At 40.9% G+C, this 18,376-nt stretch overlaps 1 protein-coding gene across 9 annotated transcripts in view; it reads left to right on the forward strand.

The window, feature by feature from the left end:
• Positions 1-18,376, forward strand: part of DPF1 (double PHD fingers 1) — a 1,255,311-nt gene that overhangs the window by 464,720 nt on the left and 772,215 nt on the right. For 7 of the 9 annotated variants that reach the window (XM_044080027.1, XM_044079637.1, XM_044080109.1 and 4 more), the window contains one exon: positions 14,085-14,174. The exons of 1 other annotated variant lie outside the window; for it this stretch is intronic. In XM_044080027.1, the coding sequence (XP_043935962.1) occupies positions 14,085-14,174 (90 nt within the window). The remainder of the gene's footprint in view (positions 1-14,084; positions 14,175-18,376) is intronic. One more of the 9 variants, XM_044079708.1, reaches the window with a different exon arrangement.

Raw genomic sequence — 18,376 nt, forward strand, 5'->3', positions numbered from 1 at the left:
TAGACAAGTTTACAGAAAAATCGTTAGATACAATAAAAAAAATGACATTAAGCATATGTTATTTGTGAATATCAACATGAGTAATATGCTTGTGCTACAGCTGTGTTAGAACTGTGTGTTATGTACTGAGCTAAAATATAACCACAGCATGCCCTGCTGGCTTAGAACAGAAATGTATATAAACTATTGTAATTGTATAAATGTATATGTTTTAACAGTGGGAACTAGAACATAGAGGGGTAACTTGCAAAACTTCAAGAAAATAGTTGAAATTAAATTGTTTTACAATTGTGCTATAAAGAGTATCTTTCCATTTCAGTCAACAGGAGACATAATGTCTACACTAGGAGACTCTCTGTGTTGTTTTGTAAATGTTTTATTGTTTTATGTCTTTCAGCAGTTGCAAGGATCTGAGAGATATGTATTTTTCACAGGGAGATGTTAAAATGCTGATAGTTTCTGACGATGGGGGTTTAGCTTAAGAACTAAAGTCAGGTGACAAAAAATGATGTCATCCAAGCTAACCCAGCAGTAATATTTGATATTAATTTAAGAACACTCTGAGGGGGAGGGGGTAGTTTGTATTTGTCTTTTGACCTGACAACAACATCAGCTTGAAGATCCATTCACCCCCTTGCCTTGCTGTAAGTAGGTTTTAGGGTATAGTAACTTGTTTAGATTCAGATAGGAATATAGTGAAGTATAGCTTAGATGTTGTCTTTGTTTATTTGAGATTGACCTGCAATGCTGTTGTAAATATTTCCTGTGGTTTTGAACTCTGGAGTTGCTGTAATGATTTACTGAGTATTTTCTTGTTCTTTTATTATTTATTATTAAATGTGTTTAAACCTTTCAATTGTGTCTGGTCTGTTTAGAGATATTTACGCTCATAGAGTACTTGCATATCCATTTAGTGACACTGTACAGGCCACTCCTAATAGCCTGGTGCTTGGTCAAACTACCATTTGGATTAATAGTAACATTACACAGTAAGATTGGACATCGTTTGTTAAGGGCCTTAAAGTAGCTGATAAAGAGTGGCTGGTGGCAGTTGGAACTATCTTATAGTCTGAGCAGGAAGGGGCATAGCAAGTAAACCTGTGCCAGCCTTTCCCAGGGGAGAGAGAGAGTGTGTGTGTGTGTGCGTCTGTGTGTCTGTGTCTGTGTGTGTGTGTGTGTGTGTGTGTGTGTGTGTGTGTGTGTAAATCAAATCTCAAAGTGTGTGTGTGTGTGTGTGTGTGTGTGTGTGTGTGTGTGTGTGTGTGTGTGTGTGTGTGTGTGTGTGTGAGGGACTTGGGCAGGGACACGAAGCACAGGCTGGATAGAGAAGGTACTGTAAATCTTGGTTTGGCCACTCAGCTGTGATCTCAACCCTATAGCTGTGCCAATGGGTTGTCTTATTTGGGATCTGGAGAAAGAGGGAGAAACCTGCCCCAGACTGACTGTGATCCTGTGTGCTCTTAAGGGAAATTGCACTTTACTGTGCGTGTGTACTTGTCATCCTCCCAGTGTGTACGTTCCCTAATGTTGCCAGTAGTGGGGATTGAGGCTCCTTGGTTACTGGGCTAGTGCAGGAGCATCACAGATGGGTTTCCAGCTGGCTCACAAACCGAAAACACACCATCAAAGTGGGTGACTCCACATCAACCAGCAGACCTGTTTGATATATACTTCACAAAAGTTTAGGTCAAAACTAAGGAGTTGGGGCTGACCAAGTTTGAAGACTAGGTGCAAACATTGAATCCCCAAATGATGTCAGCATACTCTAGGAGCGTTTCACACAGACCAATGACTAGTGTATTAGTCATAGTCTCAAACTGAATGTAAAGAAATGCGTCATCATTCATTTGGCGCAAACAATGTTCTCTCACACTATCAAATCAACATCAGCACCCTAAGTACTCATGAAGTCATAAGGGACCTTGGATCACAAGCTGAAAGTGACTTTAACTATGACCACCATGTGTCTGTTGTAGTAAGGAAAGCTGTCTACATAGCACACTTGATTAATAAAGGCATCACTTTAAGACAAAAAGAAGTTATAACCCCCCTCATACTCAGCACTTATCCAGTCCATAATTGAGTGTAACTCCCCATTTAACATGTACCTTACTAAGCACCTTCAGCAATTAGAGAGACCTCAGAGGTTTCTAACAAAGATGATCAAGGGGCTCCAGCATGTGCCTTACACAGACTGACTAAACTCCCTGTCACTTTACTCCATATTGTATAGACTTATTAGTGGAGACTTATGCCTGGCCTACAGAGCAATCTAAGACCCAAACGTAATGAACTTGCTGTATATCCATAAATCAAATGGGACTAGGGCTACACATTCCAGGGAGTTAAATATGGCCTGCATCTTAAATAGGATATGCTGGATGGACAAATTTATCTCCCAGTGACTGCCACATCTTTGAGATAGGCTACCAATTTATGTCAAACAGAGCACCTCTATGACACTGTTCAAGAGAAACCTGGACAAGTGGATGGAGCACCATAAATTCTTACCAGGGATAGCACTCACAACCCTCCTGGACATAGTCAGTCATCACTAAATGCAATATTGGGTATTGACTAACATTTCTATGGTATTACATTGGGATGAAACTATTAGGCTTAAAATCACCTCTGGGTCGATAGCCTAGTAATCTCCTATGATATCCTATGAAAAAAACCTTCTCACTTTTACTAATGGAAAACTTGAGTCCTACCATCTTAACAGATGTTTCAGCAAAAGATCTTTGAAAATACTGTGAGGTGACAAGTAAGATCTTATTAAAGAGAATACAGAAGCTGTAGTCAATGGCAAGTCTATTTAGTAAAGACAACAGAAAGGTTGTTCTGTCTACAATGGCTATCCACTGGGCCTTGACCAAAGATAAGCAGTGATGTTCCCAGTAAAACTGAAAGGTGAGTCTGTCTACATATTTCGTTTAAATGACACTACTATATTTGTACTCTGTTAAATACTGTAGTCCAGAAGAAAAAGTACATAGTCAATTTTAGATATAAGTAAGATTTTTCCATTGGTATCCCTGGCTTCATGGAGTAGAAGACAGCGCTTTAAGCAACCTCTAGTTTTTGTACATTACCCAAAATATGGATGGTATTGCAAGCAAAGCTAGCACTCGGGAATGCCATATATTTAAAGTAGGAGGCTCTGATAATCAGAATTGAGTTGGCATTAACACAGTGGAGCGGGCTGACTCTGGAGAAACTTTTCTCAGCACAAAAAACATAGCAAGTGTGTTGTACAGGCATTGCTAAAGAAGTAATTTCAGATTTTTTTGGCGGTGGTCTGAAGAGCTGTAAAGACATCTGAGTCATGGTTACATTGTGTTAAAAGGACTAGGATATGCAAAAGCAATAGTGTTAATTCGAAGATGGGGTGTAAATGGATTATTAATATAAAATAAGAATACAAGCCAGGGATGCAGACCATTGCTATGCTTGCATTGGACTGCAGGAGGCTTGACTGAAATACGCACTAAAAGGCTTGTCTTTAAATTTATCCTTGAGCTAAATGAGAGCTCTAGTACTTCATCCATTATTGTGAAATACTTTTAACAGAAGGGCGCATGCTCAAATATGTCATTAAGGTCAGTGAAAAGGACTTTAGCTTCTGAAACCATTAAATATGAGATTATATTTATCAGTTGCTTATATACAAGTTTCTGAACAATCAACAAAAAATTGCAAGACAAAGATCAGCCTGAAGTGCCGTGGCCAGCCTTCACTGAGACTTTGAAAGTTGCATTTTTGGGGAAATTAATGCCACCACTGAGAGATCAGCTTTTTATGTTGGTATGGAAATGCGGAGTATTTTAAGGCAAGGGGGGTGAATAGAATGAGCCAACACAAGGCTTTTTTTCAGATAGGGAGTGGCGTTCTTTCATAAATACTTTGTGACATAACTTTGTAACCTTGCAGAGAAGCAGCTCTTTAACACCTTTATTGCATTATCCCTGAAGACATAGGCAAACATATGTTTATGTAAAAGAAAACAAACCATGTTAACATTCACTGTTGTAAACATTATACATCACATTTATGCTTTTATAGAATTACCATCAATCCAGCATTACACATATGGATCAGTTCCTGTCTTCCCCTAATCCTTATTCCTCCTCCAAAACATTATCCTGCATGTATTGTCCCCACATAGATGCTAATCTTCTCCTACCCTTTTCTAAAGATCACACTTCCAGGTCTTGCATCAATGTTACAATATTCACTACTTCAAATACACTTAGTTTAGACTTTGATTTCCATTTTCTAGTAATTGCTTTTTTTGACAGCCAATGAAATTAAGTTTAACAAGGCAGTACTATAACTAGGCAATTCAGATCCTGTATCCCAGCTTAAAACAGTAATGTCCTTAGTTATATCGACTTGCTAACCCAATATGCCTGACAGAGTACTCTGTAGAGTTTTTGAAGTCTGCTAACCCATTGCACTCCCAAAACATGTATATTTGGGATCCATACATATGTCCTCGCATTGTTTCCTTGTGAATTGCTTATCCAATCTCTCTTCCCAGTTTCTTTTAACATCCTCTGATAAATTTCAATAGTTATGCATTATTTTATATTCCTTACTAATTATCCCTTTAACTGCAGCGTCTGTTCTAGATTCAACTAAAAACTCTACCAGTCCAGGTCTTTCACTAAAGATTGCCCTATACTTTCATTTTCCAATAGGGAAGGCAGTATCTAGCCTGCAATCCAAATGTCTCCTTGACCTGTTCCTATTCTGTTACCTTTCCCCTCTCTAGTTATTTAATCCCAATGCCTTGGTTCTTTTGCCAGTTTCTCCAGTAAATTTCAGGCCCTCTTGCCTATTCTCTGTACCCCTAATTGCAGTCATCCCTATTGGCAAAATCTCCTTTCACCATTCTCATGTTGGTTAGTTCTTAGAGTATGTTCTACCACTTTATGAATAAAATATTATATAGGGTTGTTGTTATTCTCCTTAAGGATCTGCAGCCAAAATTTATTTATTTATTTAACATTTGTTTACCAGTAAAGTCCAATTGGGACAGAGCCCATTTTCAGAGAAGGGCCAGGGAGAAATGCTCCAGATGCATGTCTTTGGAATGTGGGAGGATACCAGAGCACCAGGTGGAAACCCAAGCGAATGCAGGGAGGGCATGTAGACTCTGCACAGAAAGCACCCCAGTCGAGAATTGAACCGGAGAACCTCTTGCGGTGAGGTGACAATGCTAACTGCTGCACCACTATGCTGCCCAACTCCCACTGTCTTCTTATTTTTTGAATTCTCCCCACATCATCATCGTCCCTTTCCACTTTGAATTATAGGTTTCTGTTTGTCTAATTGTATATGAGCCTTAATTGTATAGCTCTAAAATATCCATTCAAATCAGATAATCCTAAACCTCCTTGTTCTGTTAGAAGGATCAACTTATCCCACTTGAACCTTGCCCTCTTCCCGCCAGATAAAAATGACTAAACTCTTCATTACTATCTACAACTTCTTTACTGGTTGATAAAAATATGTCTGGCCTGAATATAAAACTAAAGGAGTAAAACATTTTTACTGCTTGCATCTTGCAATCCATATCCATAAACAAGAGCTTCCATTTTCTCAGTTTTTGTATCTTTTGTTTAGTCTCTTCCCCCACATTTCCTTGACTGCCATAACAGAATCCTTTTTGACCCATACTCCTAATCACTCTATTTTAATTAATTAATTAATTAATTAATTAATTAATTAACATTTGTTGACCAGGAAAGTCCAACTAGGACAAAGCCTATTTTCAGCTGTGGCCTGGGAAGAAATGCTCCAGAAGGATGTCTTTTTATGGGGACATTTTTTCATGTCCTCATAAATATTTATTGCTATTTATTTATTGACATTTGATTACTGCGAAAGTCTGACTGAGTAGAAGTCCATTTTCAGCAGAGGCCTGGGGAGAAAAGCTGCAAAAGTATTATTAATATGAGTATCACTGAACAAATTCATGTGTGGGTATATAGTTTACAGCTAGAGCCTTTGTTTTGTCTTCATTGCTTGTGTATCCTGAAAAGACTTGAAACTGTCTCAGAATGTTCCACAACACTGAAATATCCTTTTCTGTTTTTATCTTGTGCAAAATAATATCATCTGGAAGAAAGACAACTGTTTTTGATTACTGTACTAATTATGTCCTTTAATTTCTGGGTCCCTTATTTTGTTAGTGGCTCTAAAGATAACACAAGTAACAAAAGGTCCTCTGTTCAGACAACTTATTAGAAAGGAACCTTCCCACTTTTTGCCTCTGATTCTTCATATATCCTTCTAATTAACCTTATTATTATCTCAGGGAATGCAAATGCTTCCATTGCCCTATACATAAAATCCTAGATTATGCTGTTAAATGTTTTCTGTGAATCAAGCCCCACCAACAGCAGCAGCATTTTCTTACATTTTGCTTCCCTGTAGACCATCATTGTTTTATGAATGTTGTCAAATGTTTGCCTTCCCTCCACAAAACCACATTGATCCTTATCTATCAATTATGGCAACACCGTTGCCATTCTTTTAGATGTTATAGACATTAGCAGTTTATAATCATGATTTAAAATTGAAATGAGCCTATAGAAAGATGGGTCTGATGGGTCTCTGCTGTCTTTAAGTATTACTGCCAGCATAGCTTTCTTCCAGGATATTGGTGCTTCCCCTATTTTTAAAATACTGTTAAACAAAACCTTCCAGATCTTTATCACGTTCTTCCTTTATCTTCCAAAATTCCACAGGAATATCATCTTTTTCTGGAGACATTCATGCAGATTGATTTTACACAGAGTAGTATCTCTTGGCAGAAATTGAGTGAATGGGTAATATCAACAGGAAGGATAAGGTGAGAGCTGGTGTTCCAGTCTGAAGACTTTGAAAGGAATTCAGAAAGATAAGTGAGAATAAGACTCTGCCAGTTTACTCCAGATAAAACCATTGTTGAGTGATTACATTTGCCCTGAGGGCTACATGCCATTTTAACAAGCGCAACCTGTTTATACTCTACATCAATGAATAGTAGCTGGCTTAAAGAAAAAAATGTTTTACAGTAAAACAGTTCTTCCACACTCCCCTGGTAGCAATACATGGAGGGAGGTGTGACAGTAGTAGAGGGAGTGAATGAAAAGTACATTCCCTTGCTTAACGACCCCATGGCACTGCCTTATGTAACAACCATTTAGTGATACTATGTGGAGAAAGGGAGTGAGTAGAACACTCTCCTGTATGTCAACCATCCAACAGCACTTCATGGAGAGAGTGAAAGGGGGATACTTCCCTGTGAGATCCAGCTGATAGCACCACTTGAAGGGAGGGAGTGAGTGGGGTACTTCCCTGTACAACCATCCAATGACACTGCATGAAGGAAGGAAGTGAGAGGGACACTCTCCCATTGTAACCATCATCTAGTGGCATTGCATAGAGGTAGTGAAGAAGAGAGAGAATGAAGAGTGTACTCCTTATATAAGAACCATCCAGTGGCACTGTGTGAGAGGAGAGAGGGAATGAGGGAGGAATTCCCATGTGTAACATCCATCCAGTGGCACTATGTGGAGGGAGGGAGTGAGGGGCACTCCCTTGTGGAAGATCTGTTTAATGGAACTACATATGGGGGGGGTGAGAGCGGGACATTCCTTTGCTTAACAGCAACCCAATGATACTGCACAGAAGGAGTGAGTGAGAGGAGGCATTCCCCTTTATAACAACTGTCCTGAGGCACCACGTGGAAAGGAAGAGAGAAAGAGGGGAAAAAAGTGAGCGATAGGGACACTTCCCTGTATAACAGCCATCCAGGGGCACCACATGGAGGGAGGGAAGGAGAGGGCCACTCCTTTGTGTAACAATCATCCACTGGACCTTCATGAAGTGAGGGGGTTTTCCACCTGTATAGCAGCCATCCAATGGCACTACATGGAGGGAGGGAAATTGACATTTCTGTATAACAACCATCCAGTGGCATTATGTGGCAGGAGAGAGTGATAGGGGCACTCCTTTGTATAACAACCATCTGTTGACATTAAGTAAGAGGTGCAGTCTTGCACAACAACCATCCCAAGACACTACATGCGAGGAAGGAAGAGGGGCACTCACCTGCTTAACAATTATCCAATGGCACTACATAGAGTACATAGAGTGAGTGAGCAGGAAAGACTCCCCTTCATAAAAAACACCCAATGACACTATGGAGGGAGGGAGTGAGATGGTCCTTCCCCTGCTTAACAACTATACAATAGCACTACATAGCAGGAGTGAGAAAGAGGGGCACTATACTGCATAACAACCATCAGTTGGCACTGCACAGAAGAAGGATGGGATGGAGGGAGGGAGGATTAAGGGCACTCCTGTATAACAACTATCCTGTGGAATGACATGGCAGGAGGGAGTAAGGAGGTACTCCCCTGCTTAACAACCATCCTATGGCACTAGATAGAGGGAGTGAGTAAGAGGGATACTGCACTGCATAACAACCATCCATTGGTGCAATACAGAGGAAGAGTGGGAGAGAGGGGAGGGTAGGAGGAAGAAGGGCACTTCTGTATAACAGCTATTCTATGGCATGATACGGAGGGAGGGATGCAATGAGGCATTCCATGTATACCTGTCCTGTGATTAACAGTCGTCACCATCATCAAACCACCTTTTTCCCATTTGCTGTATGGGGTCAGGGTGTTTTCAACTGTCACCATGTCTCGATTCCATGCCACTCTCCTACATTCTCGGATCATGCCTGACTGTCACAGGTCTTCTCTCACACAATCCATCCATCTCTTTGCTGGACACCCTCATTTCCTTTCCTTTTTCCTGTCTGTCCCAAATCATCATCTTCATTAGACTGTCTTTCGCCTACCTGTATATGGGCCCAAACCACATAATCAGTTCTTTTTGACTTTCTCTGCAACTGCAGCTACTTGGGCTTCTGCTCTGATGTCCTCATTTCTTCTGTCCCACACTGTGCATCCTACCACCCATGTCAGGACTTCATCTCTATCACCTCTAACTTCCTCAGTAGCTCTGCCTTTACTATCTGTGTTTCTATACTAGACAGTAGCACTTACACAACTGTTTTGAACACCTTATTTTTCAGTTTCTTTGTCATTCTGTCACACACTACCTGTGACACCATATGCCATTTTGCAGCAGCCCCTATTATTCTAGCTTTGCCATCCTCATTCAGACTTCGCTTCTTCTCAACCACCCCTCCCAAATATTTGAAGCTGTTAACCTCTTCCATTCTTTCCCTTATGTCTCATTTGTCAACTTCTTCGGATTTCCCCCATTTGCTGCTGTGACATCCCTGCACTGGCCCAGTAATCAAGGAGCCTCAATCCTCACCACACATTGGAAGGATAACAAGTAGACACACAGTAAAGTACAATTTCCCTTAAGAGCACACAGAGATCAGTCAGTCTGTGGCTGCTTTCTCCCTCTCTTTCCAGATTCCCAGTAAGACTCCCCCACTGGCACAGCTATAGAGTTGAGTCCTTAGCCAGGGTTCCAAGCCAAGTCCTCCCAGTGCTCTCTCTGTCCAGCCAGTGCTTCGTGTCCCTGCCCAAGTGGCTGACACACTCACACACACACACTTTGAGATTTGATTTAGACACAAACACACACACCTTGGAAAGGATGGCACAGGTTTACCCTACTTCTGCCCAGACCATAAAGTAGTTAGCACTGCCACCAGAACCCCTTATCAGCTATTTTAAGGCCCTTCCCAAAGGCTGACCAATATTACTGTGTAATGTTACTATTATCCAAATGGTGTGTGACGAATACTTTCAAGGCTATTTAGGAGTGGCCTGTATAGCATCACCAAATACTTATGCAAGTACGCTAAGAGCTTAAATAGCTCTAAACAAAGCAGCCACAATTAAAAGGTTTAAATCTATTTAATAATAAATAATAAAAGAACAAGACAATACTCCAAAAACCCAACACAATGACTACAAAGTTCATTATCACAGGAAATATTTTAAAACAATGTTGCAGGACAGTCCCAACGAAAAACATCTAACCTAATCTTCATTATGTTTCTATCTATACTTAAAAGAAACCACTGCAATCTAGTTACTTACTATTAGCAAGGCAAGTGCTGCTGAGAGGATGTTTCCAGGTCCAAAGACAAATACAAAATGCACAGTCTCTGAGAGAGTTCCCAAATGAATATCAAAACATTACTGCTGGGTCAGCTGGATGACATCACTCTTTGTCACTTGCCTTCAGTTCCCAGGCTAAACAGATACTTAGAATTTAGCACCTCTGTGTCAAAAATACTTATCTCTCAGAAGTTTGCCTAAAACCGGTAGTCGTAAAACAGTTAAACACGTTTACATTTTAAACCTAGTAATTATTTATGTTTCCAGACAATATAAAGAAACCTCTAGCTTTAGACATCCTGTCTCCTTCAGTGAAACTGGTTGATAAACACAATTGTAAAACAATTCACTTATTTCCTTAGAGTTTGCAAGTTAACTCTGTTCTTTTCCAGTAGCGTACACTGTGGTTACATTCTTGAAGCTCAGTACAGAGCATAGGTTCATACTAGGCTATCTGCCCAAGGGCATTTATAAGCCTAGCCCAGAGTTTTGTGGCTTTCGCCACCCCTTAGTTTGAAGGATACTATGCCCATTATTTTGCTGTGCCTCTGTCAAGCAGTGACACTGAGGTAATCCCTGAGGTATATCTGCGATCTCCCATCCATTGGTCAAGATTTCTCTTGAACAAGGCCAGCGAGGTGCTCTGCCTCACGTGTACCGGGATTTTGTTCCATAGCATAGGGAGTCTTTGGGTGATGAATCTGTCCCTCCAGCACGTCCTATTAATAACCGTGTCAAGGTTTAAGTCTCCCGCCCTTGTAGTTCTGAGGGATCTAGATTTTTTGAGGTGAAGCATGTTCATCAATTCTGGGTTGGACATGGCCTTGTATGTCAGGCACAGGTCACCTCTGAGCAGACGGTAAGCGACTGAATAGAGCTGGAGTTCCTTCAGTCGGGCAGCATAAGACATATTTTTCAGACCCTTTATCCTTTTGGTGAGGAACTTTTGGGGCCTTTCCAGTTGCTGCAGGTGTCGGGTCAGATACATTCCGAATGGGGCATTGTACTCAATCATTGGTCTGATGAGTGATGAGTACAGGGGGACGATGACCTCCCTTGATCTAGATGTGAATCACTTCATGATCAGGTGGGCAATGTAGAAGGTCTTCCTAACTACTTTGGCAACGTGAGTGTCAAACGAAAGGTTACTGTCAACGTGGGCCCCCAGATCCCTGATAACCTCTTCTGTGCTCAGTGGATTGCCACCTATATGGTAGCTAGGGGGTATATGGTAGTAGTAACATACAGTTCAACGCACACTTTTGCACCAGTAGTTTAATAAACACATATAATTCTCTTACATTTGTAAGACAAGCCTATGGATCATATTAATATTCACAACTGACGTGATTATTTACAAAATTCCAGATATCTGGACTGGCAGTGTCACATTTCTATATAAATCATATTAATATTTTCAAGTGACATATAATTATTTACAAAATTCCAGCTAGCTGGGCTGGCAGTATTTCGGTTTGTCACAGCTGCCATTACAACCTTGTTATCCTTACTCAGTTTTATCTCATGTGCCTTCAGTTTTACATTCCGCACCTCTATCCTTTACTGAAGGTCTTGCTTAGAGACTGCCTGTAATGCCACATCATCTGCATACATTAGCTTTGTTGATCGGACATGTCCCTCTGACCTGTTTAATAACGTAGTCCATCAGAAGCATGAACAGCAGTGGGCTCAAAGCTGAACACTGATACATACCCCTCCTCCCTTTGTGAGGCTGTTCATACTTGAGTATTTGGGACCTTGTACACAGTCTGCACTAATTCTACCAATGTGTCTGGGACTTCAGACCACTGCCAGATTGCCCAAATCTGCTTTCTTGGGAACTTGTCATATGTTTCTCCCAAGTTTAGGAATGCCGTTAGACCCTTTTATCATATTAGTCAGGTATGCACACTGCTGTGTGCTGACTTTGATGTGTCAGGCATAGCCAAAGAAAATATTTTGGTTGTTCTTTGTCTGGGAGGCTATCTTTACCTCAGATTTATCTTTAGTAGACTTAATTTCCCCTCTTAGTTGTTTGGTCAGATTGATGAGTATTTTTATCATGCTAGGCATACCATTTCCTAATCTTGACTATGACTTTTTTGTCCTGTCATGGCGAAGATTAGAAAACGTTAAGCCCAGCATGATAAAAACACTCAAGTGAAGGACTGAGAGGGTGCTCCTGCATAACAACCACCATCATCATCAACACCCTTTTTCCCATTTTCTACATGGGGTCAGGTTGTTTTGCAGTTAATTCTGGTAGACAGAAGTGTTTCTATGCATTTATTGACAAAACTGTACAGTGTTTCTGTGAACAATTCTGCATAGGCAGCTATGTTCTCAGGGTTTAGCGAGACTTAAAATTTTGACAGGTTATCACGTAGTAGTAAGAAGTTTGCCTTAGAATAGTTTCTAAATGTTATGGGTTTGAGGTTGGGGTAGCAGAATTGTTTTTTTTTTATTATTATTACAAACGAGACAGCTTTGAGCTCTTATCTTCTTTGTTAGCCATCCAGTATTCCTTCTTAGTCTGGTCCATCTTTTCTGTCTCCCACTTTTTTCTTCATTATTTCTTTCTTTTGATGACTTCCTGGATGTCTGCATTCCACCACCAGCTGTCCTTTTGTACCTTAGTTCCATAACAGCCTCAACCAATTATCTGTTGTAAAGTCCTCACATATGTTGTTTTGAGGTGCTGCCATTTTCTTTAACTCCACCTGTTTCTTGTTCTTCCTGAGTATTTCCTCAAACTCTTGTGCTTTTGCTCCTGTCAACTTCCAGGTCTTCAGCCATGTCAAACCATTGCTGGCAGCTAATCGTGGTTACCAGTGATTTATGATATGGGATGACTGTTTCAGTGGGGGATGACTTTGCAATGTCTGCCCGTACCCAAGTGCCCTTTCCTTATTAGGAGGAAGCCTACCTGACTTGCATCTTGACCACTCTTTTATGTCATCTTTTAACTGAATATCTTGCTGAACTATGTGTTGGCCGCCATCAATCCATTAGTGAAACTGAAGTCTAGAATGGCCTCTTCTTCTTTGTTCCTGTTGCCCCACCTGTATGGACTCAGTCCTCATATCCTGTTTTCTCTGTCCCTATATGAGCATTCTGGTCTCCCATTATCAACACCAACTCATGTTGTCCTGCTTTATCTAGTAGGTCCTGTAACTGCTACCTGAATGCCCTCTTTTTCTCGCTATCACAACCCTGCTGTGGGGCCAGGCTGAGAATATCAGTACTGCCCTATCATAGGCAGAGGTTATAAATAGTGCCTTATCCTTAGACTGGAGTCTGATTGCCATTAGTCTGTGACTAATTCTGATTGCATCCCTCACTGTGTTTTGAAGCCCCTTCCTCACCACATTTCTCACACCATTTTTAGCTTGCCCTCCCACTGAGTACTAGACAACCATTAAGTGCTATATTATAGGAGATGGGAGGATGTTATCCTAGACAATGAAAATAAACTAATTATTGGTGCTAGCAGGTGTCCATGCACAAGAAAATGTAAACACTGCAGGGGTTAGCTAGGGGAGCAGTATATATGATGGGAGACTTATACCACTGGACAACAAGTACTGCATTATAGTATTTTTGGAAGGGGGTGATTCTAGATATGAGCATTACTGCACTCTTCATGCAGGGATGTAATACTACATGTAGCAAACCTTGCTATATGTGGCAGTCAGTGAGATCTTTTGCATCAAGTAGCTAAGCAAGCTCTGCGTCATTAGGGGGAACTGTTATTTTTACCACACTGGCTGGCTGCATTACAGCATGACATCTGTGGCAGGTCTAGTCCTTTCTTTTATTATACATTCTACAGGTAAGCTAAAAAGGGTAAATTGGAGTCATTAAAATGTTTGTTTGCTCCTACAGTGATTTCCTTTTTAAAAGAAAATCTTTGAAATGAGTTAAATTACTTTTGAATTTAAGTATTTGTTGAAATTTCGCCTGAACTTGTTTTAGAAGCAGCTGCAAGGGGAACTTGTACATGAAATGGATGGAGATGACCTAGAAGATGACATTCCCAAGCGGAAATATCGACAAAAAGGAAAGGTATAGCTAACACATGAAATACAATTGGTGCGCTTGTGTAATGCCAGTAATTAAATCTGAGTAACATTTTCTTCATATGTATTTTATGAATGGATCGTAATCACGTTCTTTGATGTCTGTTGATAGTGTACTATAATATATCAGTTTTGCAGATGTGTCTTCTGCAGTGTAATTCCTACTAAACAGGATCTTATAAGAAATAATATGAGACAATAGTGCATTATATATTATGTATCTTAATGAAAAACGTAAAATTCAAGGTTTAATCCCAGCTTGTACCTGCATGCTTTGAGGTAGGAATTAGATGAGCAGGTATTTTAAATCCCTTTTTCTTTCCTTCCAGTTTTCACTAATAAAACCCTTTGATGGTGGTTTCTTCTGTTGAGGGCGGCCACGGTGATGCAGCGGTTAGCGTTGTCGCCTCACAGCAAGAGGTTCTCCGGTTTGATTCTTGGCTGGAGTGCCTTCTGTGCGGAGTCTGCATGTCCTCCCTGTGGTCACGTGGGTTTCCTCCGGGTGCTTCAGTTTCCTCCCACATCCCAAAGACATGCCATAGGTGGATTGGACACTTTAAATTGGCTCTAGGCATGAGTGTGTGCATGTGTGTGCCTTCCGTGGAAGGTTGGGTGCCGGGCTGGCAACTCGACACTGTAAAACTCCACTGCCAATCATGAGCAGACAGGTGATCTGCTGTGGCAACCCCTAACTGGGAAAAAGCCAAAAGAAGAAGATGGTGGTTGCTTCTGTTGAGTCACATGTTCCTTCATGTCCTAATAGTTGACTTTACTTGTTTGTCTGAAACTGTGCAGTATTCTAAGCAGAGACTTTGGTGTTGTGCTGTGAAACTGCAGTACTAAAAAAAATTATTTTATTTTATGTTGTACTGGTGCTTTACCTACAGTATCATCTGTATACAAATGAGATGACTTAACATTCATGCACTGGGAAGCTGCAATTTTGTGTTAGCTTGATTCTGGCGAGCTTGCAAGGGATGGTTGTGAAAGGCTGCTTCACTGACTCAACTTTCTTGGGAGGTGGGGGTCCCTAGCACATTTCACTGCAAATCAAAATCATGAAAATTAAATTGCTTGGAGTACCATATCCCATATGGAAGTGTCATGGAAAGATGAAAAAGAAAAGCACATGAGGGTGTTATAGTAGTGGCACTGTTACTAGTACAAACCTCAAAACCTATGTTTATGCAGAAGGGTTTACACCCTGTTGTGACCCACTGTGATACACACACAAGACCCATGCACCATGTTGTGGCCTGCAGTGATTCATACACAGGACTCACACACCCTGTTGTGGACCACTGTGATACCTACGCAAGACCCATGCACCCTGTTTTGGCCCACTGCTATATACACATAAGACCCACACACCCTGCTGTGGTCAACTATGATACACACATAAGACCCATGTACCCTGCTGTGGCCAACTGTGATATATACACAAGACCCATGCACCCTGTTGTGGCCTACAGTGAAATATACATAAGACCCGCACACCCTTTTGTGGCCCACTGTGATACACAAGACCCCCACACCCTGTTGTGGCCCACTGCGATAAACACATAAGACCCATGCACCCTGTTGTGGCCAGCTGTGGTACATACACAAGACCCATGCACCCTGTTGTGGCCCACTGCGATAAATAGACAAGACCCACACACACACTGCTGTGGCCCACTACGATACACACACAACACCTATGCACCCTGTTGTGGCCCATTGTGGTACACACTCCCCTGCTACTTAATTACTCTTGCTGAGAGGTTTATAGCTTTGGAGATGTGTGCAACCCCCACTATCAGGGGAACAGGAGTAGTACACTAATTTTCAAGGTTGTCGCATGCTGGGGTGAGAATACTGAAGTGGTGGACTGCCCCCCCCCCCTATACATTACATGCAGGTTTTCTTCAGAAGTGTGTTTTCAGACTGCACAGTTATCATATTTTTATTATATTCTTATTTAGGTTCAGGATCCTGTTATTCAGTGAAGTGGGTTGGGGAATTGTCTAGTAGTCATGACTTAGGTTACTGTAGCATTGAACACTAGGGGTGACGAAGAAACTACAGGCAGAACCTGCTAATATGTAGACTGTCATTTATGAATAGTGATATCCCTCCCCAATGCTTCCATTCATGTCCTAGAAAATGGAAAGCATGGGAGAGGGAATGGAATAAGTGAGGACAAAACAAACAAATCTCAGAAGTATGATCTGTCACCACCAGAAGGAATTATGAGCAGCAGCACCTGGATCTGGGAGGGTTTCAAGTAACTAGTGAGTTTGACAAAAATAATTACTGTATTAATTAATTGATATGCATATCAGTCAAGAGAATGACATTTCATGTGCAACAGTAGCAATGATTGAAGTAACACTGTAGTAAACTGCAAAACCTGTTACAGTTGACAACCTGAATAGGATATGAGAGTATCAGATTACAATCTAGATTATCATTTTCCTGTACTAGACAAGTATGCTAGCCTTTGGTGTGGGACTTTGCCCTGAAATTGTGGCTGCAGCTGGGTCAGATAAAATTAGTTTTTTTTCTGTGCTGTTTGTACTTCTGCCTGCTGCCAATCACATCTTCCCAATGCATCTGAAGCCCATATGCTCCTCTGCTCTTGGTGTCCCTAGTACAGAAGTGAGGGCCAGCCAAAACATCCATCATCAGGGTTGCCATGGAGGTACATTTTGTCCTCACTGGCATCCTGGCAATGAGAACATTTCTGTTCAAACAGTAAACCCTCCCCAGTGGCTGACATGAGCACCCACTTCACCACTGGATATCCCACACCTTCTCATTGCATGTGTGCCATTCCACTCATCTGCCGTAAGGGGCTACCATCACTGTTTTCGATCATCCAGACCATGGCTTAGTCTTGGCTATTTTAGTGCTATGCAGGTCTTTGCCTGCATCATGTTGATCAGCCAACCAGAACCAACACTCTGTCCCCCACCCCAGATGGGTGTGCCAGTGCTGGCCACTTACTGCCATCCTCCCTCCACTCAGCTCTTCCACCCCAAGACAGTAGTCAAACTGGGTCACGTGGGGTTAGTCAGGGTTTTATCCTTCTATAACACAGAGTTTGGTACAATTGATTGCTTGATGCCTTTCCAAAAGGATATAGTAAGAAAGGAATTCAGATTTATACTTGAACAACTGATGCCTATTGTATGTATTGCTTACTAGAAGTTTAGATTTAAAGAACGGACTAGATAATTTACGGTCATTAGATCAAAAACCACGTGTGTTAAAAAATATATATATTTTTTCAGTGAATGAGATTTCTACCAGTGTTGAAGGAGATTCTTTCAATGCACCCCTCATATAGTTGATTGTGTTTTGGGCTTAAGCTCTCCTCAAAGGATTTGTTGTTTAAGGTGTTAAGCTTTTAGTCATTTCCACTGTTTTTCGTTTGAAATGTGTAACTTTCAGGCAGTGACAGTGCTTCCCAACAGTTAAGTGGAAGGGGTATGTTATAACATCCCTTGTAATAGCCCCAGTAATAGCTTAGTCAGTATTTGTATGCACAAGATTTGACACACATCACACAACTGACTTGTTTTACAACAAGAGCCTACTTATTAATGACCTAATTACTAGGAATGAAAGGCAAAGTGTTGTGGATTAAGAGGTCTTCAAGACATAGGCAAAGCATGTATGAGTTGTAAGAATTCAGAAGTAAAAGATGAAAAATAAAATTGAATAAAACATCTAAAATGCACATTTAGAACAGGAGGCACATCTTAAAGGCTTTGTTTCTACTTGGTATGATTTGCAGGAGAAGTTACATTTCTACATTACTAATGGATTACGGCTTAATGGTTTGTTACATGATTATTTGCTCAAATGTTCGAAAGAAGCTGGTAGAAAACAAGAACTGTTTTTATCAACAGACCACACATTAATAGAAATTTGGCAAGTGATAAATAAATAAAAAGAGTCTTACAATATTAAAAACTTGGAAGTTTATTGAGCAAGTTGAATGCATTTAAACAGTGTTCAGAAAAATTAAATACATGCTACTGTGCTAAAAAAACTGGGAAAAAAAACAGTGGCTGATATTAATCAACAACTTGCACTGTACACATTGCTGTGATAGACAGGAAGTGGCCTTTTGAAGGTTATTGTAATGCACAGTGTGACAACCGTGCCCTGGCCCAGCAATCAAGGAGCCTCAATCCTCAC

This window comes from Protopterus annectens, chromosome 1.part0 (assembly GCF_019279795.1).
Source record: "Protopterus annectens isolate FY-2018-M chromosome 1.part0, PAN1.0, whole genome shotgun sequence".
Lineage (NCBI taxonomy): Eukaryota > Metazoa > Chordata > Ceratodontiformes > Protopteridae > Protopterus > Protopterus annectens.